Here is a 25243-nt window from a genome sequence, read left to right on the forward strand (position 1 = left end):
ATTTTTTTAGTTTTGCTGATTGTTTCCTTTACTGTGCAGAAGTTTTTTATCTTTTTTTTTTAACTTTCTTTTAACATTTATTTATTTTTGAGAGACAGAGCGTGAGCGGGGGAGGGGCAGAGAGAGAGGGAGACCCAGAATCCAAAGCAGGCTCCAGGCTCTGAGCTGTCAGCACAGAGCCTGATGCAGGGCTTGAACTCACAAACCGTGAGATCATGACCTGACCCGAAGTTGGACAGCAGAAGCTTTTTATATTGGTAAGGTCCCAAGAAATGTTCTTTTTAAGACAAAGAGACGGTTCTTCTACCATGTTCTATAGCTCTTTATATCCCTGCCAGCACAGTGTTTTGTACTCAGTAGGTGCTCTATAAATATTTCTTAAATAATTGACAATGATTAAAAATGTCTAAATCAGATTCACCTGAATTGGACATGCTTTTTGTAACAGACTGGCATAAGCTTTTACCTATAATCATTGTGCCACAGGTGAGAAATTTTGCCTCTGGTATATTCTAATTCAAGGATTCTTTTTTTTTTTTTTTTAATTCAAGAAGTTTTTAACATGCTAGCTTGGTTTCTGGTTTTCTTTGCCTTCTTCATTCTACTAACACTTATACCCTTACAGTCTTCCTAAGGACACTATCTGGAAGCTGAGACTTGCTGGATGTTCTTATCACAACAGATTAATACATTTTGTAATGGACTTTCTTTAGTGTCTTTTGATGCTCTAAAAATCTCAAGCTTCCTTAGTGTTGGAGTTAATGATAGACATTCATTGCTTCTGTCTCCAAATTACTCATACTTCATCCCATAATAGTGGAGAAAATATATTTCTCTACAGAAATGTTATTCATATTTCATCCCATAAGGTATTGGTGTTCTCTACAGAAATATTATGAAAATAATATATCTAATTTATTAAAACTGCAGCTAACTAAGGATGATGGCATGGCTCATTGAAGTATAATATTACACATTTCCACATAGATATTGTTTCACTTCAAACTTACATGTCTGAAGACGGACTGACTTTGTACCTTCTGTGTCTTTCCTGCTCTCCATCTCCGCTCCCTGCTGCCACCCTCCAGCCATTGCCAGCTGCTACCCATCTCATTTAGTGGCAGGCTCCAAATCACGAAGACATCCTGACCGCTTGATCCTTTCCTTTACATAATGCACATCGAATTCATGTTCGTGCAGTGTTGCACTGACCTCTAAAATGTTCTTGATATCAGAGGATTTGAGCCCTCTATGTTTTAAAGCCAGGTATGAGTACATTGCCTAATCTCCTTGTAGCTATGAAATTTTGGGGAAGGAGCTAAGAGTTTACCGTCAAATCAGCAAGAGGACTCGGATTAAAAATAAAATTTTAAGGAGGTTTTGATGTTAGATGACATTTCTCTTCCATGTACTTGAGGAAGAATTTATTTCATCATTTCTGGAAACACCTGCTTTTTCCCAAACTCTGTAACCAGGAGACAGAACAGACAGTGGGAAATATTCAGAGTGTACGGCGTGCAGAAGGTGGCTGGTAAATGTTTAATGAATGAGGAGATGGACAGGTGAACAAAAATAGAATGGGAACGGCGAGAGGCCCTGAACTCTGCTTCTGTTTTGTTTTTGCTTGACAGCAATATATTTTTTGTTTTGTTTGGCTTATTTTTCTAAGAGTGAGATAAATGCCAAGTTTAGAAAGACCCACCTTTTCATATTAATCATTACTAGGGAAACACCATGAGTGTCTTAACCTACTACGTAATGGCATTTTAATCTGCAGGAAATCCAAGAGAGTGCTTTAGAAAGTGTTTGTAATTGAAGACTCAGTGGTGCCGATTTTGTGTTTAAAAAGAAAGTGGAGGGGCGCCTGGGTGGCTCAGTCGGTTAAGCGGCCGACTTCGGCTCAGGTCATGATCTCGCGATCCGTGAGTTCGAGCCCTGCGTCGGGCTCTGTGCTGACAGTTCAGAGCCTGGAGCCTGTTTCAGATTTTGTGTCTCCCTCTCTCTGACCTTCCCCCATTCATGCTCTGTCTCTCTCTGTCTCAAAAATAAATAAACGTTAAAAAAAAATTAAAAAAAAGAAAAGAAAGTGGATGTCAAGGGTATGTGGATTTCAGTCTCCTATTACTATAATCATAATAAAGTGCCAGAATTCTGAAAAGATTCTTAATATTTTTCTCATCCACTGATTGTCTTATTGCTAATATATCATCAACAAAATAATGTTAGCCACAATGTAATAAAACTGACATCATAATATTTGTCCTGAAGTTATCTCTCAATCACAGAATAATACAGTAACAGAATATTAATATTGTAAAGCTTCTAGTACTAAGCAGTAAAGATCAGTGAGGTTTTCTCGCTCATTTATTCCAGTGACTTATTCTTACCAGTTAATTTTATTCTGCCACATACTAAAGGATTGAAAGAGAATTACATCTTATTTCCCACTTCTGTTTTGTAGGGGAAGATGGTGAAAGGAATGGGAGGGGCTATGGATCTCGTGTCCAGTGCTAAGACCAAAGTGGTGGTCACCATGGAACATTCTGCAAAGGTAATGTGTGCTGCTTTTGGAAATTCACAGTATGCCAAGATCCTGTACATACTCCAGGTCATGCAATCATGTTTTTTTATTGTTTTCTCAGGATCATTCAAATTGATAGCATTTATATTTTAGAGAGAAAGGCTGCAAATAAAAGTAGTTACTTATTGTCATTCAGCTAGACAGTTCTTTAACTTTGAGTGAAACAAATGGGGGGGGGTCTTTATTTACTTTGCTTACACAATAAAAGTTAAAGCCATAAAGTCTTCAAACTCAGTGAAAATATGTCAGGGCAGATGTTTTGATTTAGGTTTAAAGATGATTATAGTGGTTGCTCTGTGCTTGCAAAATGAAAAATACAACAGAATGTGGCCTTTTAACAACAGTTATTTTCAAATGCATGGTGTGGTCTCTTACCAAAGCTGTGAGATGCCATTTTGGGAAGGGTTAGAAAGTGGTGGACTTGGTGATAGAGAGTATCCTTATTCTGTAAAGTATGATGCCTTTATTTTGATGTATCATTGAATATTTGCTGAGTGCTGATCATAATGTTAGATACTTCTATAATTTGGCAATGACCAAAACTACTCAAAGATCATTGACCTCGTGGAGCTTACATTTGGTGGTGGTGGTCGTGGTGATGATGATGATATATCATCATCCTACAATAATGATAACTACCATTTATCGAGCTCCCTGTGTTCCGACAGTATGTTAAGCCCTCTCTGTGTATTTGCATGTATAAGCTTATGAACTTGATCTAGGTATTTTCTTATGGTTTCAAAAACAGCTTCAGAGAGGTTAAGTAACTTGCCTGAGGTCACTAAACTAGTGGCACTGAGATTAGAACTGGGTATCTATGATTCCAAAGCCTAGTGTTCTGACTATAGAGCAATCAGTACAACTTTGTTCCTTGTTCCCAGCTCAGTGTCTTTAAACTAACTGAGCTTAATTGCTTTCCTAAGCTGAGTCCGTGGGTTTCTGATGATTTGCAAAATTGATCCTGGGTGATACTCCCTTCATTATCTATGCCCTTTGTTCATTCTCCTTTTTTTTTTTTTTTTAAATAATTCTTAGGTTTTTTTTTTTTAATGTTTATTTATTTACTTTGAGAAAGAGGGAGAGCATGTGAGTGAGCAGGAGAGGGGCAGAAGAGATAGAGGGAGAGAGAGAATCCCAAGTGGTCTGCACTGTTTGCATGGAGCCCAGCGCAGGACTTGAACTCACGAACCGTGAGATCATGACCTGAGCTGAAATCAAGAGTCAGATGTTTAACTGACGGAGCCACCCAGGTGCCCCTGATTCTTAGGTTTAAAACAAAATCTACCTGTTCTCACCTTGAGACCTGTTAATTTGAATGGAAGTGGTAGTTCATCTGCCCTGTTTTAATTTAGAGATGCAGCATCAGCATCTTGGGAGAGCACGGAGCTTGCTTCCCATGAGGGAGTTCTGTTACAGAGTGATGTGTGCCATGAAATTGTTCGGTTGTGAAAAGTGTAATAAATATGAAAATATCCTAAATTGGTTTGTAAACAGTGGAAACTAGGCAGCAGAGCATAAATACGGAACAATAGAAATGAAACCCACACAGGTGACTTCTGAGAGATGCCTTGTGAAAGCATCCAAAATACTTCGTTTCAGAGGCAAAAGGATGCCAAGCATGCAAATCAAATCCACATCTTTTCTGGAACATAATGTCTATTTGGATAAATAGACATTTCTGACTTCCCTTTTGTTATTACTTTAATGTTGGTGCACAGATGCTGAAGTCCAAATCATTTTAGATTTTTTTCATGCATTTGTTTTCAAAGTGTTAGGCCTGTATTTAACAAACTCTTTTTCTCTCTCTGTTTGTTTTTCCAAAGTCTTTTGTCTCAGCCAAAATTTCTGAAAGAGGAAAAGAAATCATCCTTTAAACTTTTCATTAGAAATTCCTAACTAAAGCTTTTTATAGAAGCAGATATTTTTCCTGTTTTCTTCTTTCTAGGCAAAGTTTTTTTGGTGTCTGACTACCTTTGTTCTTAGGCTTCTCTTCATCTCTTGACGTGGCCTTCTTCTGCCCTCTAAGAATGGCAAGAAAATGAAGGAAAGTAGTAGCAGTATGAGTCCTTATTAGCTACAAGGCCCTGTGCTTGGCATTGTACATACTTCATGTCGCTAGCTTCTCAGGGACCCTTTTCAGTAAGACTGGGATGTGGGCAGGTTAAGAAACTTGTCCAGGTGTATGATAGAGTTCGGAGTCTCACTCAGTTCATGTGTTCATCACACCACACCGCACCGCATCCTCACCAGAGCCATCTCCGCACCAGGATTTAAAACCAGCCCTTTTCTGAAAGCTTCAGGTTGCACAAGGATCACTCTCCCTTTTTAAATTTTCCCTAAGGCTCTCCTTGCTTTGGTGAGTCAAAGCAAAATACTTGTTATTCTTTATGCCTGGAATGCTCTTCCACTGATACCTGCATGGCTTGCTCCCTCAGTTCACGTATGTCTCTGCTCAATATCAGAGAAGCTTTTCCCTGACTGTTCTATAAAACAGAAGTCCCCCCTCTCCTGACCTTCATCCCCCTTTTCATTGGAATGTAAGTTCCATGAGGGCAGGGACTCCCATCAGTTATAACAGGTGAAGAGAATCATGTCTGATGCCCATTAGGACTCAATAAATACTTGTTGAATTTATTAATTCTTCAAATAATAATACTTTGAACATGTAGAGCACCTTTAAGTTTTTCAAAGCAGTTGCAGGATTACTGCCTCCACATTTTATCATTATGATACTCTTGTGAGGTGTAGGTCTCATTGTTTCCCTTGCAAAGAAAAACAAACAATTTCCTAGAGGTTAAATATTCTGATAAAAGTCAAGTTGAAAATTTGGAGCAAAAGCAAGCCAAGAACCCACGTATCCTGCCTTTGGGCCTCCGTTTTTGTTTTTTGGGTTGTTTTTTTTTTAATAACCTTTTTTGTCTGGCAGGTACCATCACCACTAACAACATAAAAGAAAGTACTTTGTTCCCAATATTGTGTACTGGATATATTTCCTAAGGGTAAAACTTTCAAAGCACAAAAGCAGGGAAATTCGGTCATAGTTGTCATTTATTGGAAACAAGCAAAGCGTGGGTACCTATTTTAGAGAACATAAATGAAAGCTCTATTTCTAAAAGAGGTTTAGATTTTATTTTTATTACAGTAGGAGGTCTGGATTCTGAAGGGATAAAGGGAATCGTCATTGTTATGACATTGGGAATAAATCTTTGTGAATATCTTTCGATAACGTCTAATCTATATCTGATAGCAAAGGTATCATATAGAAATCTTGAATGTAGTTTTACATTGTCTTTATTTTTTGTGGGGAGGAATTATAAAAAGTAAATGAGATTTCTTAGTCCTATTTATTTTATACCCAATGTGTTACCAAAAGCCAACAAATGTGAAAGATTTTTTAAACAAAAAATTCTTCCCTGGGAAACATTCTTGGAATACTTTTCAACAGCATTGAAAAGTATCCCAAGGTAAATAAAGTATTTATTTGTTGGGATAATTTATAATTAACACAGTTTCAGCTGGTGTAATATTTTTTCATTTATAAAAGCTTATCAATATTTTATAACTTGCTAATGAGACTATTTTGTGGCTAGGATCTGTTTAGAAAAAAAAATTTACCTTAAAAAAATAGGAATGCTTACATGGTTTTGCCTTTTTATTTCTTCATTAATGATAGAAATGCCTGCCAAAAAAAAATGTTATAATGGGGGGAAAAAAAGCAGAACACAGTCCAACTAAAGCTCTTTAAAATGTCTTATAGAATTTAATTAAGCTAATAACTTTAAATTCTGAGACTTTGTCCGTGGCTCTTCAAAGGAAAACTGACTCACAGAGAAGCTTTCTGAGGTACCACAACAATTCATGAATGGAAAGAGAAAATCATTCCTGTTCATACCTGGGCTGTCCCATCCTTAGGCTGGAGATCATAGGATGCAGTCTTTGGAGAGAAAATAAAAGGCCATGATAAAGATTTTTATATTATATTTCAGAAAGATGGCCTTGTATTCTAAGATCTCAAAGCCCCGAAGGCTGTTTTCAGAAAAAATGCCTTGCTATATGTATCATCTCATTTGGTTAGTCTTCCCCTTGAGAATGTGCCTGTAGCCACAAACCGTTATTACATCCACATAGAAAAACCATTTGTAATAGCAACTGTTCTCAGAGCTAGCTGAGTCTTTCTGTTCGAGTCCTTTAAGGATTGTTGGAATCCCTAGCAAATAGGTGCTGTGTAAAGGCCAAAATATCCCATGATTATGAATTCAGTGTGAGTAATATCATCTTGTCCTTTTACCCTTCATACCTTGATTGTCTTTCATTAGCCAGTCCCATTTTTCTTTTCTGTGTACCTCACCAGTCATAATGGTGATTGGGCAGTCATGTGTTTTGTGATACAGCATTCCTGAATAGTTTGTATTTGTGGTGTGTGTGTGTGTGTACAAGCTTTGTCACCTGGTTTAAGAATTGAGACCAGTGGGAAGAAGAAAAGGCAAGTGGCAGTGACATTCAGGCTTTTATGATGTTTTGGCAAAAGCCCAAAGAGAGATCTGTCATAGGTTTCATTGTGCTACCAAAGTATTGAATATTCTCTTACAAAGTTCAGCCTACGTAGCCCATCTTTTCAGCAAGTTACTGGAAGCCCTGAAGCTTTAAGAGGGAGCAGGCATAATTCACTCTGCTTCTCTCCTGACTTATAAATGTGTGTGTTTCATTCTGCAGTCTTGAGATGTCTTGCTTCTCCCTTTGATCATGCCTTTATTTATCTCCCCAAAGTCTTGTAAGTCCCTTCACATACTTCTGCTCGTTGTGCTTCTCCTAGTGAGCTCACCAATGTTGGGAATGTGTAAGTACATATCTTGGGACTAGAAAGCAGCCTGTAGTGGTCCTTAGATACTCAGTCACATGGTATTTTACAGCTCTAGCTCTGTTGGAGTTCCTTCAGTTAGAATTATAATATTCAGACAGCAAGTCCTGAAGAACAGGGAGAGTGTTGCCATTTGAATGTGGTGCTTGTGTGGTGGTGTGTATTTTGGGTAGCATGAATGAAGGCTTAAAGACTTGGTCCTTTAAGGAACAACCAACTTCTAGAATTTGCTTTCTCTTGTACTTGGTCTTTAGGGCTTTCCCCAAAGAAGTTTCCTAAAAGAAGAACTATGTTGCAGCCACATTTAAAATAAGCACTTAACAGAAAAGATGAGCAATAGCGTTTTATGTAAAGCAAAATCTTATTACATGCACGCTCTGTTGCCTCAGGTGAATAAATGCTGACATCAAATGCAAAAATCATCATGTTGTGAAACAGAGAGCTTGTTATTTGGGATTAAGTTTATTGTGATAACATGAAGCTTACTGTAGTGATAACCAGGGGGATTTATTATCACTTAACCAGACTCGTTACTGAAGAATTTAGGTCCAGGATTTTACACAAATATCAAAAGAATTAAAGAGAGATCACCACGAAGCAAGTAATACAAAGTACTATGGCCCTAAGTCATTTAAAAAGAAAAAGGTAAATTCCTCGGTGTTGCCATGAGGCCTGTAAGTGATCAAGGGGGGTGGGGAGAGAAAAAGTGGAGAGGCAGGTAGAGGAAGAGATTTAGCGATTCATCAAGGTTTTGATGAAGTTCACAAATAAGGACCGAGTGAAATCAGGAGCCCTCGGGACTAGTCAAAGCATTTTTAATGCTGTACTTGGTATCTGTTCCTATGCCTTTCTGGCATTTCTTCTTGGGGAAGAAAGAAAGAAGCAGAATGGTAAGTATGAAGCAGACCTCACGGACCCTAAATATTTGTGTGTAGATTCTACCTCTCCTAGTTTATGACACTTTCAGAACATTTTGTGTGATTCCTACGGTGACCAGGTGAGGAAGACAAGGCAACCATAAAGAAAACTACAGCGCAAAGAATTGAAGGCATCAAATGACCATTAAATGGCAGATAATAAGATGAAAAAAATGGCTCTTTAGATTCTTCATACAGTGTTCTTTGCTGCCACACACACTACACTGCCTCTCTTTTTTAGGATTTAATTTTAAATGCTGAAAACTCAGCAATTGTTCCTCCTTTGTGAATCGTTAATCTATGCAGCCGCCATGCCACATTGGAAGGCTCAGCCGGGCACAGTTAGAATGGAGCCCTGAAGTGGGAGTTAGTTAAATGTTGGCTTCATAGCTAACCTATTGTTGAATACTGAAATTGTGACATTCTTTAATCTCTTGCCTCTCATTTTCTCTTTTTCCTTTATCTTTGTTATGTGCTAGAGCTAAATGTGAATGGAGTCATCTAGCTACATTGTTCTCACTGCAAGAATACACCCGGTGCCAGTTTCCTAGGCCAGCCGTATGGTGTGTCCCCAAAAACGTCTTGTGGTTTCATTAGTTTTGTGGGTCTCAGCAGTTGGGTTTAGGCCATTTTCTGCATAATCACATGTCTAACTTCTTATAGGAACATAAGAGCTAAAGAATTCCCTGGTAGACTGTGGAATTGTCAAATAGGTTTTGTGTAAACAATGGTAGCTAACATTTATTGAGCGCTTGCAAAGTGCTGGACACTTGGATCTCATTGAACCGTTGTGGTAGCCCCATGGGGGGAGGGCTGCTGGGGAAGCCCAGGCCCAGGAACTTTGCACAGCCCGGGAGGAGCAGAGCCAGACTTTACCCTCAGGCCCTTTGGCTCCAGCCCACACTCTTAACCATACACTATCCTGTTTATATAGCAGATAGTCCATGAAAGGTCTCTGTTAGTCCTGTCAGTTGAAATTCCTGATTCCTCCTAAAATGGAGTTCGTTGTTCATTAAAATCCAAGTAGTTTTGCTCACACCAGATGTGGATCGTGCTCAAATAATGAGAACAAAGCTAAGAGCTCCCTGCAAAAAATGTTCTTCAGAGGCCCACAGATTGCTCCCTTTGTACCCAGGCAGGCCTGGAATTCACTGTGACATGCCTTATTTGAGTTATATTCAATGTAAGGAGACCTGACAACTGTACAAGCTTGAATATTCATCATTAATTTCAGCTCCTTAATTAAGCTTCTGTGGCACGTGCAAACTTCCTTTGAAACTGGGAAAGAAAGTAGAGCATTAAAAATGAAGTGAAAGTGAGGTTTTATTTCTACAATTATAAATTTTCTTATACAGTAAGATCCAGAAGCATATAACTTGTTATTAAAGGCGTAATGTGTATCCATTTTTATATGTATTTGGAACTCATTTTGATTAAATTAAAATAGTAGGGTTTGTCTTTTTTTGAAATCCATCTGGGATTTCCAGTAGACCTTTCATTTTCCTCCCATTCATTTATTCAAAAAATAATACTTTTTGTGCCATGCACTGGGTGAAGTACACTAAAGCCTTTTAATTACTGGTGCATTGGAGAGTTGAAAGTTTATTGCGAGGAACAAAATCTTTTTAATTAAACCTAGTTATCTGAAATTCCTTGCCTATGACTGTACACTAGATCTGACAGAAATTTGAGAGAGATATAAGCCAGATAGCAGGTGCTTATTTTAGTGGTAAAACAGTAAGATGTCTAAAGATGATTATGACATCATGTGTGGTGTTTTAATTTATTATTATTTTTATTTATTTATTTATTTATTCATTTGTTTGTTTGTTTGTTTTTGGTAAGAGCATGAGCCAGGGAGAAGGGCAGAGGGAGTGAGAGAATCTTAAGCAGGGCTCCATGTCATGACTGTGAGATCACAACCCAAGCTGAAATCAAGAGTTGGTTGCTTAACCAACTGAGCCACCATGTATGGTGGCTTTAGGCCCCAAAAAGAATCAATAGAAGCATTTTTCCATTTTTTAGTAGAAGATCTAGAATATGATGAAGTAGCTTTCATCCTCAAGGGAAATACTAAATTAGGCTCCTGTTGCTTGATACTTAGAAAGGAGCTTAATGATAATTATAATCAGATCATCAGAGCTAATGTTTCAATTGTGTTTCCGTACAGGTGCCCAGAGGCCATGTCTACATTGGGATGTAGGCTGGAGGAAGGAGTATAATGGGTGAAAACCTGCTTTCCATTCTTTTTTTGAGTATAGTTGACACACAGTGTTACATTAGTTTCAGGTGTTTAGCATAGCGATTCAGCAGATTTGTACATGATGCTGTGATCCCCAGAGGGGTAGCTGCTATCTGACCCAATACATCATTGTTACAATATCATTGACGATATTCCTTGTGCCGTGTGTCTTATTCCCACGACTTACTCATTCCATAACTGGAAGCATCTGTCTCCCTCTGTTTCACCAGCCTGGCCCAGCACACCACCCCCTCCCCTCTGGCAATCATCAGTTTTCTCTGTATTTATAGGTCTCGTTCTGTTTTCTGTTTGTTTATTCAGGTTCGTTTGTTTTTTTGTATTCCACTTATGAGTAAAATGAGTAAAATATGCTGTTTGTCTTTCTCAGTCTGACTTATTTCACTTAGCATAATACTCTCTAGGTCCATCTGTGTTGTCTCAAATGGCATGATCTCATTATTTTTATGGCTGCATAATATTCCTGTGTGTGTGTGTGTGTGTGTGTGTGTGTGTGTGTGCCCACATCTTCCTTATCCATTCATCTATTGATGAGCATTTAGGTTGCTTCCATATCTTGTAAATAAGGCTACAGTAAACATAGGTGTTCATACATCTCTCTGAATTCGTGGTTTTGTTTTCTTTGTATAAATACTCCGCTTTCTATTCTTACTCCCTTTTTATTTTATGTTTGAAGAAAGGGTACAGTAGTTAAAAGAAAAAATACAGATTTAGGACAGCTCATACATTTTACTTATGAGCAAACTGAGGCTCAGACAAACTCCAGGAACAGCAAACAGCGGTATGAGAAAGTAAATAAAACCATGGTATACTATACTGCCTGGCTCAGCGATGAACAGTTTTAATGGTCATTGAGGCAGAATGGTGTAAATTCTAACCATTGAGTTAACTACAGTTTGCAGCCTAGCTCTAATGAAGAAGTGCAGATGGCAATGGAGGACAGGGTTTTATAAGAGAGTTAAGTCTTCATGTACCACAATAAGAAGTTAGTACATAGTGTCTAAAATCAATTAATCAAGAAACAAATAGCATGGAACCCAGTTTGTAAAAAACAAGAGGTAATAGGAAAATGTATAGATACAAAAGAAAATGCTAGAAAAAAAAATTGATTCCTGTTGAGAGCAGGTCCAAAAGTAAGTAAAGGAGGCTAGGCATTGGTGTTCTCATGTATGTTTTACTTTTCTAACAAAATTAATTTTAAGAAGGGTATTACACATTCGCATCTCGTACATGCTTTTTATCCTTGGTGAATAATAGTTCGTGTTTGTCGAGGAGACCGTTCCCTGAAAAGGAAAAGGAAGCAGGATACTAGAAGTAAAATTTCTCTTACATTATATATAAGGACTGAGACTTGAGAGTTTAAATTTATGACAAGGTGTTTCCCAACTAAATCATTTCTGGCTTTTGCTATCCATTTGGTATTCTACCTAAATTATGTTAGGAACAGAAGCTATCCCCAGAAAGAAAGCAAAAGCGTGACTGTGCAAAGATTTTGAAACAGCCTGTACTTAGGAGATGCTTTCTCTGATAGTTCCTGTGTGTCCTATCATTATTCCACTTCTAAGTAAGAATTGGTCCCTAACTACTCTTTTGATGTTCCTTCTTTTTAAAACAGGGAAATACACATAAAATCATGGAGAAATGTACATTGCCACTGACTGGAAAGCAATGCGTCAACCGCATCATTACTGAAAAGGTACAGTGCCTCTTTTCATTTCCTCTAATGTCAGCCAGCACTTTTTTTCTTATTTATAAGACTTCTTAGATTTTTTTTCATCACCCTCTAAAAGGGTATGTTGGTAGTCATAGGATTAAGTTAATCCGTGGGTAGACTGAATAGGAAAATTCGTCAATTTAATGTTTCTAAAGGTAGAATCCTTGACATGCATCTCTCTGGTGTGTATACCATGCAGCATATACACAATTGCACTACTGTCCTTGGTAACTTTGACAGTATATATAATCACAGAGAAGTTTTATTCATCCTTTTACTTGGACGATTAACATGTCTAAGATGGATGATGTATATAAAGTTAAGAATATAGTAATCATTTCTACCTTTCTTCTTTGCTTTCCCAACTCACAAGTACAAATTGTTTGATTTCATTTTAGGAAACTCTGTCAAAATTGGGGTTTTCATCATTTGGGTTCAAAGGCCCCACAGTGAGCCAAGAAATCTATTCTGTGGTTCTTGTATGCTTTCAGCTCTTTTATAAAAAGAACTTCAGAACACACGAGCCATTCTACTGCTTTTCTAGATTTTTTCTTCTTAGATGGAAAATGTTGGTAATGGTGTGACTGAAAGCTGCTCACATCTGAGAGAAGCCTCACTGGCAGTTGTCTACAGTCATCTTTCTGACCCAGACTTGAACCTAGAATGTTGGAATGACATAATTCTCCTAAGTGAGCTAGGAGGGTGCCGTTTTCTTGATTCAGTGTCTTGATGAAACCAAAAAATAAAATTATCTGTATCAGGGTTGGTTTGTTTGGATGCTGTTCTTTTTGCAAGAGCCACAGGGACAGCATCTTGGCATTAGTCTGGTTTGCTGCCTCTCACTGAAGTGTGGTGAGAAGCACCCCAACGCAGCCCTTTGAAGTAGGTTCAGAGGTTCATAGTACTTGACAGATCCACATTTTACTTTTTAAACATTTTTTAAAATGTTTATTTATTTGGAGAGAGAGAAAGAGAGCAAATGCATAAGCGGGGGAGGGGCAGAGAGAGATGTGGAGAGAGAGAGAATCCCAAGCAGGCTCCACGCTGTCAGTGCAGAGCCTGACGCAGGGTTCAGTCTCATGAACCGTAAGATCATGACCTGAGCCGAAATCAAGAGTCAGATGTTTAACCAACTGAGCCACCTAGGGGCCCCCACATTTTAAAGAGCATTGTGTTGTAAATGTTGCCTTCCCCTAGCACTGTTTATGTGGAGTTCCATAAAGATGACTTGTAGAGAATAGAAATTGGATAAAACTACAGAGTATTTTATTTTACCATTCGTTCCCTGAGTCTTACCGCTTCTTGAACCCCTACAAAATTGTGGTGACAGGACTTACTGAAAAGATTCTATTACTTTGAAAATAACGACAAAGCAGTCCTCAATCCTGTTTTCTTTAATGAAGTGGTAGACCTTCTAAGGATAATTCCAGCAACATTTTCCCATTGATCTTCCTCTTCTCCTAAGTAAGCCCTCTCCCGCATCCCCACTACATGTGCTCTCTGGCCTTGTTCTTACCAGTTCACTGCTCTTACCTGCAATACGTTCCACTCGACTCTGCCTCCCCAAATCCTATCCATCCTTTAGGCCTCATGCAGTTTTCCTCTTGATCATGAAGAGGTTTCTGTCCATCTTCGCACTCCTGCCTGTGCCTCATCCTCAGTCGTGCACCATTCATTTGGACACCTGTCATCTCATACCTACATTTCCTTATGATATAACAGACTATTATTTAACTTTACTGCCATTTATAAAAACTTGTATCTATCCTTTCTCCCCGTTCACATTGTTGTCTTATACATTTATTCATTTAATAAGGATTTTGCGAGCATCTTGTCTGAACTAGAGTATTACCAGCAGTTTGCTACAGAAAAGAGATCAGTCTCCGCCCCCAGGGAGCACATTCAGGAGGCTTGGACAGCGTGCATCTGGCAGTACCCGAGGCTAGGGTAATAAATGTGAGAAGAGCCATGCCAGATGAGGAGTTAGGAACACAGGAGAGAAGAAGTCTGCCTAACAACCTGGGGAGAGTGTCAGGAGAGGTTCGAATGGTATCAAATACAGACTTGTAATGGGTTTTGCAAGGCATTTCACAGACTCTACCTTTTCTCCTCCAATCTCAGTTTCTCTCTTTCTGCTTTTAAATTCTCCCCACTTCATCTGTTAAAATGCTGTGAATGGTGTTGCCTTCCCTACCCTCCATGTTCTTCTGGGACTCTGCACATCTTGTTTCCCTCCCTAGAATGTTCTTCTCACCCTTCCCATCTAGCTAATTCCTGCTCATTTTTTTTATGTCTCAACTATATGTTTCTTTCTTTGGCAAGTCTTCCCTTTTTCTCCACAAGTCTTCTGGGTGCTTCCCTGAATCCTAGTACGTACCCTAATTCAGCACTGACCACTGTATTGAAATAACCTCTCAGCTCTGCCTGTCTCACTCGTCAATGTTTATCCAGTACTTTGCATGATGTTTGCTCATACGCAGCGAATGCTTGTTGAATAAATGTAGTACACTTCACTTGATGGAGAAAACTGATAGATTCAGTGATGAGTCTTGAAAGGTAAGTAGGAGTTTTACAAGTTAGAATAAGACCAAAGAGGCCCTTCTGGGCTGAGGAAAGGAAATAGGCAGAGTTGTGGAGCTATTAAGAATAAACAGCCAACCCAAGGACCTGCCAGCGGAGCAATGTAGAGCGAGGGCAGGACTGGACTCTGAAGGTTACAGTTGAAAAGACAGTGAAGGGCTAAATTATAAAGGAATGTGAACACCTTGTTAAGAAATTTGAGTTTTATCTGGAAGGCAGTTGGGAGCCCTTCAATGATTTTACTTTTTATTTTTAGACTTTTTTTAAATTTTATTTTTTTTAATTTACATCCAAATTAGTTAGCATATAGTGCAACAATGATTTCAGGAGTACATTCCTTAATTCCCCTTACCCATTTACCACATCCCCCCACCCACAACCCCTCCAGTAACCCTCTGTTTGTTCTCCAAATTCAAGAGCCTCTTATGTTTTGTCCCCCTCCTGGTTTTTATATTATTTTTCTTTCCCTTCCCTTTATGTTCATCTGTTTTGTCTCTTCAAGTCCTCATATGAGTGAAGTCATATGATATTTGTCTTTCTCTGACTAATTTTGCTTAGCATAATACCCTCCAGTTCCATCCACGTAGTTGCAAATGGCAAGATTTCATTCTTTTTGATTGCCAAGTAATACTCCATTGTGTATATATACCACATCTTCTTTATCCATTCATCCATCGATGGCCATTTGGGCTCTTTCCAAACTTTGGCTATTGTTTGATAGTGCTGCTAGAAACATGGGGGTGCATGTACCCCTTCGAAACAGCACACCTGTATCCCTTGCATAAATACCTAGTAGTGCAGTTGCTGGGTCATAGGGTAGTTCTATTTTTAATTTTTTGAGGAACCTCCATACTGTTTTCCAGAGTGGCTGCACCAGCTTGCATTGCCACCAACAATGTAAAAGAGATCCTCTTTCTCCACATCCTCGCCAACATCTGTTGTTGCCTGAGTTGGTAAGGTTAGCCATTCTGACAGGTGTAAGGTGGTATCTCATTGTAGTTTTGATTTGTATTTCTCTGATGATGAATGATGTTGTGCATTTTTTCATGTGTCAGTTGGCCATCTGGATGTCTTCTTTGGAGAAGTGTTTATTCATGTCTTTTGCCCATTTCTTCACTGGAATAGTTGTTTTTTGGGTGTTGAGTTTGATAAGTTCTTTATAGATTTTGGATACTGACCCTTTATCAAATATGTCATTTGCAAATATCTTTTCACATTCTTTCAGTTGCCTTTTAGTTTTGCTGATTGTTTCCTTCGCTGTGCAGAAGATTTTTATTTTGATGAGGTCCCAGTAGTTCATTTTTGGTTTTGTTTCCCTTGCCTCCAGAGACGTGTTGAGTAAGAAGTTGCTGAGGGCAAGATCAAAGAGGTTTTAGCCTGCTTTCTCCTCGAGGATTTTGATGGCTTCCTGTCTTACATTGAGGTCTTTCATCCATTTTGAGTTTATTTTTGTGTATGGTGTAAGCAAGTGGTCCAGGTTCATTCTTCTGCATGTCGCTGTCCAGTTTTCCCAGCACCACGTGCTGAAGAGACTGTCTTTATTCCATTGGATATTTGTTCCTGCTTTGTCAAAGATGAGTTGGCCATACGTTTGTGGGTCCATTTCTGGGTTCTCTATTCTGTTCCATTGATCTGAGTGTCTGTTCTTGTGCCAGTACCATACTGTCTTGATGATTATAGCTTTGTAATATAGTTTGAAGTCTGGGATTGTGATGCCTCCTGCTTTGGTTTTCTTTTTCAAGATTGCTTTGGCTATTTGGGGTCTTTTGGTTCCATAAAATTTTAGGATTGTTTGTTCTAGCTCTGTGAAGAATGCTGGTGTTATTTTGATAGGGATTGCATTGAATATGTAGATTGCTTTGGGTAGTGTCGACATTTTAACAATATTTGTTCTTCCTATCCAGGAGCATGGAATCTTTGTCCTTTTTTTTTTTTTGGTCTTCTTCGATTTCTTTCATAAGCTTTCTGTAGTTTTCAGCGTATAGATTTTTCACCTCTTTGGTTAGATTTATTCCTAGGTATTTTATGGTTTTTGGTGCAACTGTAAATGGGATCAAGTCCTTTATTTCTCTTTCTGTTGCTTCATTGTTGGTGAATAGGAATGCAGCCGATTTCTGTGCATTGATTTTATATCCTGCAACTTTGCTGAATTCATGAATCAGTTCTAGCAGTTTTTTGGTGGAATCTTTTGGGTTTTCCATATAGAGTATCATGTCACCTGTGAAGAGTGAAAGTTTGACCTTCTCCTGGCCAATTTGGTTGCCTTTTATTTCTTTGTGTTGTCTGATTGCAGAGGCTAAGACTTCCAATATTAAGTTGAATAACAGTGGCGAGAGTGGACATCCCTGTCTTGTTCCTGACCTTAGGGGGAAAGCTCTCAGTTTTTCCCCATTGAGGATGATATTAACATTGGGTCGTTCATATATGGCTTTTATGATCTTGAGGTATGAACCTTCTATTCCCTACTTTCTTGAGGGTTTTTATTAAGAAAGGATGCTGTATTTTGTCAAATGCTTTCTCTGCATCTATTGAGAGGATCATATGGTTCTTGTCTTTTCTTTTATTGATGTGATGATTCACATTAGTTGTTTTGTGGATATTGAACCAGCCCTGCATCCCAGGTATAAATCCCACTTGGTCATGGTGAATAATTTTTTTAATGTATTGTTGGAGCCGGTTGGCTAATATCTTGTTGAGGATTTTTGCATCCATGTTCATCAGAGAAATTGGTGTATAGTTCTCCTTTTTAGTGGAGTCTCTGTCTGGTTTTCAGATCAAGGTAATGCTGGCCTCATAGGAAGAGTTTGGAAGTTTTCCTTCCATTTCTGTTTTTTGGAACAGCTTCAAGAGGACAGGTGTTAACTCTTCCTTAAATGTTTAGTAGAATTCCCCTGGAAGGCCATCTTGTTTGGGGAGATTTTTGATTACTAATTCGATTTCTTGACTTGTTATGGGTGTGTTCAAATTTTCTATTTCTTCCTGTTTCAGTTTTGGTAGTGTATACGTTTCTAGGAATTTGTCCATTTCTTTCAGATTGCCCATTTTATTGGCGTATAATTGTTTATAATATTCTCTTATTATTGTTTGTATTTCTGCTGTATTGGTTGTGATCTCTCCTCTTTCATTCTTGATTTTATTTATTTAGATACTTTTTCTTTTTGATCAAACTGGCTAGTGGTTTATCAATTTTGTTAATTCTTTCAAAGATTCAGTTTCTGGTTTCATTGATCTGTTCTACTGGTTTTTTTTGGTTTCGATAGCATTAATTTCTGCTCTAATCTTTATTATCTCCTGTCTTCTGCTGGTTTTGGGTTTTATTTGCTGTTCTTTTTCCAGCTCCTTAAGGTGTAAGGTTAGGTTGTGTATCTGAGATCTTTTCTTCCTTCTTTAGGAAGACCTGGATTGCCATATACTTTCCTCTTATGACTGCCTTTGCTGCGTCCCAGAGGTTTTGGATTGTGGTGTTATCATTTTCATTGGCTTCCGTATACTTTTTAATTTCCTCTTTAACTTCTTGGTTGGCCCATTCATTCCTTAGTAGGATGTTCTTTACTCTCCAAGTATGTGTTACCTTTCCAAATTTTTTCTTGTTTTTGATTTCAGGTTTCATAGCATTGTGGTCTGAAAATATGCATGGTATGATCTCGATCTTTTTGTACTTGCTGAGGGCTGATTTGTGTCCCAGTATGTGGTCTATTCTGGAGAATGTTCGATGTACACTGGAGAAGAATGTACATTCTGCTGCTTTAGGATGAAATGTTCCGAATATATCTGTTAAATCCATCTGGTCCAGTGTGTCATTCAAAGCCATTGTTTCCTTGTTGATTTTTTGATGAGATCATCTGTCCGTTGCTGTGAGTGGGGAGTTGAAGTCTCCTACTATTATAGTATTACTATCAGTGAGTTTCTTTATGTTTGTGATTAATTGATTTCTATATTTGGGTGCTCTCACATTTGGTGCATAAATGTTTACAATTATTAGTTCTTCTTGGTGGATAGACCCGTTAATTATGATGTAATGCCCTACTTCATCTCTTGATACAGTCTTTATTTTAAAGTCTAGATTGTCTGATATAAGTATGGCTACTCTGGGTTTCTTTTGTTGACCATTAGCATGATAGACAGTTCTCCATCCCCTTACTTTCAATCTGAAGGTGTCTTTAGGTCTAAAGTGGGTCTCTTGTAAACAGCATGTAGATGGATCTTGTTTTCTTATCCATTCTGTTACCCTATGTCTTTTGGTTGGAGCATTTAGTCCATTGACATTTAGAGTGAGTACTGAAAGATATGAATTTATTGCCATTATGTTGCTTGTAGAAGCCCTTCAGTGATTTTAGATGGATTAGATTTGCATGTTAGAAAGAATGCTGTAGCTTTTATGCAGAGTAAGGGGAGAAGAGATGAGACAGAGTTCAGTTAGAAGATTCGTTCAGTGATTTAGGCCAGAAGCATCACGGTTCTAAATCACAGGTCAGAAGGAGAGATTCGAGAGACCCAGATGGACTCAACCTAGCTAGATGATGAATTGGACAAGGCTGCTAAGACAGAGGTGCTTCCTAAGTTTTCCTAATGAAGCCCAGACGGTAGGAAGAGACAGAAGAGGAGCAGTGGGAGGCAGTAAAAGATTGGGTTCAGCTTTGACACACCCAGTTGGATATTCTTGAACATGTTAACATCCTGAACGTCCAGTCAGAGATTTCTGATAAACAGAGATGTGGATGTGGAGCTCAGAAGGAAAGTCAGTATTGGACCAAACTTGTGGAAGTCATTAACCTAGTAAAGGATAATTGAAGCCTTTAGTGTAGATGACATTGGATAGATAAAAATGGGCAAAGGGAAAGACAGCTGTGGGAACCCCGAGGAAGGGAACGGTGCACATTTACCCCTGTGGCTCTGTACATAGTAGGTGCTCTAATGCATATTTGTTGAATGACTGAATGAGAATGCGGTGCCATCAGGGCAATAAATGTGTTCAGCCTGCCATTGCAGATATGCCCCTAGAATTCCATTTTCAACTTCTAAAGATATTCCATTAGTTTGCCTTTTGAAAGAGGCTTTGGAGATTTTTGACCCTGATTTCCTAGTTTTGTACTGCTAGAATGAGGTTATGAAAGATGCTTTCTTCGCCAGCAGCTGGGCTATGATTAACTGCTTTATCTATAATGTGGTTTCCATTTTTATTAAGGTTTTGTTTATACTTTATACTGCTAAATGGAAATCTTCCTAAATATTTCAAAAGTAAATTCCCTTCATTTTAATAATAGATGCTTGGCTTTCCAGTATATGACCTTGAGAGCTAATTAGAGTTTGATAAAGGTGTTAAAAGTTTTCTAAAAGCAGTAAGTAGATTTGCCATAGATTTTCTCTCCCTGATCACTGAAGGCTTATATTCATGACACTACAGTTATCTTTTCCCCAAATCCCTTCCCTTCCTGTTCTTAATAATATAATCTAGAGACTCTTTTTTTTTAATTTGTTTCATTTTGATAAATTTACAGTTGTTCATAATGCAGGGAAAAGAAAATCAGTATGAATAATGCTCCAGACACATTTTCTACAAAGCAAAAGTGTCCATTAAAAAAATTTTTTTAATTGTCATTTTGGAATTAAATAAGCTAATGTAGCATACAGACATTCCTAAATGACCATTTTCTTCCTTCTCAAAACACATATTTTTACTGAAAAAACAGGTTGTTTTTTTTTTAGGAACATAAAAATGTGCAAACAAAAAGGAAGTTTTCTGGAATATTTCCTCTAAAATTTAAATCTTTTCCAGTAAAATCAACCAGGTAATCTGTAAATTCATCAAACATAAACATAGAATTCAGGTATCATGTCCTCTTAATGTTTTGCTCAAGGGGGAAAAATCAGTTAACGGGGAGACTAATAACCATTTTAGGGCTTTGATTTGAGTTCACACACAAGTGACAATAAGTTAAGCTATTAAGGAGAAAGAACATGCATGTATATGGTGCCCCTGCTATGCCTCAGGCATGATGCCAGGTGCCCAGATAATGTTCATTATATTTGTCCTGTATAACAATCGTGGGAAGTAGGGTTTTTTGATATCCATGTACACATGCAAAGGCAGGTTCACCAAAGATCACTTAGCTAGTGTGTGGCAGAGCCGAAATTCCAGTCCAGCTCGAAAGCCAGGGTTCTTTCCTCTACAGGTTGCTGTGTCTTCATATTAGCCTCCTATCCACTAGAGTGTTTAAAATGGAAATTTTGGGTTTGATTTCCAAACTAGCTGAAAATAAAGATCAGCTTGTGAATAATAGTTGAATGTAAGGTAAACCTGGAAGAGGGGAAGGATATGAGGAACATAATTTTTAAGTCAGAGAGAGAGGAAACTAGTAGTGACAGCCAAGAGAGGGAACAGTGCCTTTTGCTTGTAGATCCAGCAAGTGAAAGAGGGAAGCAGTTTTGGGCTGTTATAGTTAGAGCTGCCCATCCATGGACCATCTAATCTGCCTTGAGACAAGTGAGCCTCCTAGCATCAGAAGCCTCTCAGCAGAGCCGACCATCTCAGAAGAATGGAAGAATTCCTGAGCGGGAGGTTATATTAAATGACTTTGTCAGTCCCTTCCACTCAGGTTGTCATATTGCTAAGTGTAACAAATGGCAGGTATCCTAAGTCAGGTACAACAAGTTGAGTCTTCGTGCTGAGGTCATACTGTACCAATGGGCATTACCATCACCTGGCATTACCAACCACAATGTTGTAAAGGACCATTAAGGTGAGGTTAGCCTTCTCATGCTTGTCCTAAACACGAGCATCTTCATTTGATTTTCATACCAAGGGGGAGATTCTCATGCTGTCCTCTTGGACCTGTGTGTCTTTGCAGGACTTAAAAGGGAAAGTTGTAATATTTACCTGGGGGGGGGGGGGGGCGGTTCTTTCAGGATCAGGACAGCTATCCCTTTGTAATTACTCATAACCATTTCGAAGTGCTTTCTTTTATTTCCTGTAACTCTTTACCTAGCAGCATTGATCAGCTCTCCCCCACCATCCTTGTACATTCACCTTCCAAATATCTTCTCCCTCCCTCCCTTTCTTCATTCCTTTTTTCCTTCAAATCATCATTATTCTTCTAACTGAAATTTTGACCAGAAGTGTTAGACCTAACTAAAGGAAAGTAGTTAAACAAAACAAAACAAAACAAACAAAAACCCAAAACTGGTTACAGGAGTAGCATGTGCCATCAGCAGTCAACATTCATTTATCTTCTGACATCAACAGTGCTCCACAACCAATTGCCGATTAGAGAGCTGGCATTTATTCTCACCAAAATATAACAATTAGAGTTGACATTTTCTCATTGCTGATTTTCAGAGTCTTTTGTCCTCGGTCTTGTCTCTCCTTTAAGAACTTGAGAGGTTGTTTCTGTTTTGTGTTGTAAAATTATTACTGTGATGGAAATTGTCATTGTCGTTTTCTTGATTCCGACAGGCTGTGTTTGACGTGGACAACAAGAAAGGACTGACTCTGATTGAACTCTGGGAAGGCCTGACCGTGGATGACATCAAAAAGAGCACTGGGTGTGATTTTGCAGTAAGTGTTTCTGTGAATAAATCCAGCCACTTGTCCTATATCATGAGCTTGATTAATGGGTGTTTACAGGACATGAACCATTAATTTGTGATCATTTTTGGAGTTGACCTTTACAGAGAACAGGAGTGAAGGGAAGGGTGCCTCCAGATGAGAGCAGGTGGGAGCAGGAACGGGCTCTGACTCACGGCCACCCTTTGGCTCAGGAGTCAGAAGCAGGAGGGGGAGGAACCACCAGGGGCTGCTGGAAACAGAAGGTGGAGCTTGAACACAAAGCTACTTTCTGTAAAATCCCTTGCAAATCTTCTGTTCTTGGGTTACCTATCAGAGCTGTGGCTAGACTCCGTTAACTCCAAGATGTGAGCCACACATGGAGAAATGATGCTCCCTTATTTTTTAATCCACCTATGACTTAGGGCTTTCTCTTTTATTAACTTCGATGCTTGATTATTCCATCCATTGAACATGTTGGAACGTTGAGCTCTGACACTGAGTTACAGTCACAAAATAGGTATATCCTGCATTTAAAGAAAAACGTAGTGCATAAAAACTCAGACTTACAAAGCACATAATACACCAGAGGAGTATAATTAAAGAAATCCCCAAATCACTTTTCAAAACAAAAATAATAATATTATAATATAGTCACCCTTTAATGTAAGTGCTTGTTTATAAATCACTGATCACCCATCTAATGGGGGTCGAGAGGATGGTTCAGTCTGTTTGAAGTTAATCAAAATAAAGGAGAAATGTCTCTGAAAAGCTGAAGGAAAAGAATTTCCTTTTCACATACATTTTAAGAAGGGATTTACTAGTTAAAATGAAATAGTTATAATGGGGAAGAAATGTTGCAGCTACCCATCCTGGAGAAAGTAATTTAACAAAACCTATTTGATAAATCAGGCATATATTTCACACACTTCTTCCTTAGGTACTACATGCTTGGCTGGTACCTGTTAATGCATAACAAATTTCTATAAAAACAATTTTGCTGCATAATTCATTATCCACATATAACTGTTTATGGTACTGTCTGAGGGTCTTTGTCTACCTCTTCTTCATCAGGTAATATTTTCGAATCCACATGATTTTCATTTCTTTGCCACGAAAGAGGATATACAAAGAAAGGACCCTTGTTGTTATCTGCTTTTTTTTTTTTTTTCCATTTATATAGTTAAGTCAGGATGAAAAGTTAAGTCAGGTGTTTTAGTGTTTTTGCTTTTTGCTTTTGCTTTTTGCTTTTTGTTTTTAAGTGCTAGTTTCCCTATGTTGATGCACTGAAAAATATCTCTGTGGTTTCTTATTTAATACCATATCACCCTCTTTCTCTTTTGACATTGACATGTAATCTTATTTCCTCCAAATTAGGCTATTGAGATAAGATGTGAATTTGCATATTAGTGTTGTTGTGAAAATGAAAAGGTGTAGTATCAGCTGAACCATCTCAACAAAAGAGCTAGCTTTTGAGGATCTGATGATCAGTGGCATCTCTTTAGATCCTGATGGGTGAAATCACATGTAGCAGATTGTTTTTCTGTAATGCTAGGGACTAGAATGCTCTAATTAATATGTTCTGTGTAATAGCTGGGTTATCAATAAAATACATACAATAATAAAATTATATTGAGGGTAATATTTCTTTATTTGATAATTCAAATTAAATTAATAATTAAATAATTCAAATTCAAATTTGATAATTCAAATAAAGTGTTTCACATCACATCATAATTTAGAAGATATTCCATGTGGTTATTAATGGATAGGTACCATTTTACTCTCTATATAACTTTATACAAGTTAGTCAAAATTCCTTTTTGAGAAAAGGCCCACTCAGTCTTCAATGTATACCTGGAAATAAACATTTTAGAAGGGAATAGTTAGACAACCAGGTTGTTGCATAATAAAGAAAAAAGGGTGAAAACCTAGGTCTGAGTAATTTTGAAAATGTGTTGGCTAACATTTTCTCCTATTAAAGCTGTGACAAGCTAATGAAAATGTCAGATTCCTGTATTTCACTCAGTGTGTTCCTGCCAGTTACTTGATGGGCCAAAGTAGAAAGAAAAGGGAAAAGTGATATGCCATCACTTAAATTGCATTATCTCCAAAGTCTCTTTTTCCACTGAGTAGTTAATTCAAATGGTTATTCATTTCTCTCTTTTCTAATGCATGCTTGTGTTACATAAAATATTTTTTTCTTTACCATATATGTCTGTGGACCTTTTTTGAAACAACATTATTTCCTTCTGTTTTTATTTTTTAATTAGATTTAAAAAAAATTGAATCCATATTTGAAAATCACATGGTAAAATAAACTTCCAGAGGTAAAATAAACTTCCAGTCAACCATGATTATTTATTGAACACCCATTTGTGTCCCACATTGAGCTATGAAATGTGAATAAAATAGAACAAATTGGTGTAGTTCCTACTCCCAAGGGTCTTGGTCTTATTCTACAGGCAGGAATACATCTAAACCACCATTGGCAAAAATTAAGTAAGAATACAGCTTATTTATATGTTTGCAGTGAAATTTGGAAGAAGCCAGGTGTACATATTCTTTGCTAAGTTGAATAAATTTATACTCCGTATCTATTATGAACTGGCATTATGCCAGAATTAAATTGTATACCATTGGGATTTCAATGGACTGGGAAAACAAATTGTTGGCTTATATTCTATACCTAAATCATATAGTCTTGTGTTACCTGTAGATCACCTTGGCAGGATGATCTGCTTCAGCCTGCACGGGCTTAAAATGTCGATGAGACTGAGCATGCGAACA

General features: G+C 38.0%; 1 protein-coding gene across 2 annotated transcripts in view; it reads left to right on the top strand.

The window, feature by feature from the left end:
- Positions 1-25243, top strand: part of OXCT1 (3-oxoacid CoA-transferase 1) — a 147225-nt gene that overhangs the window by 113834 nt on the left and 8148 nt on the right. For both annotated transcript variants that reach the window (XM_042950990.1, XM_042950981.1), the window contains exons 14-16: positions 2462-2551; positions 12232-12312; positions 22364-22465. In XM_042950990.1, the coding sequence (XP_042806924.1) occupies positions 2462-2551; positions 12232-12312; positions 22364-22465 (273 nt within the window). The remainder of the gene's footprint in view (positions 1-2461; positions 2552-12231; positions 12313-22363; positions 22466-25243) is intronic.

The sequence above is a fragment of the Panthera leo genome, chromosome A1 (genome assembly GCF_018350215.1).
Source record: "Panthera leo isolate Ple1 chromosome A1, P.leo_Ple1_pat1.1, whole genome shotgun sequence".
NCBI lineage: Eukaryota > Metazoa > Chordata > Mammalia > Carnivora > Felidae > Panthera > Panthera leo.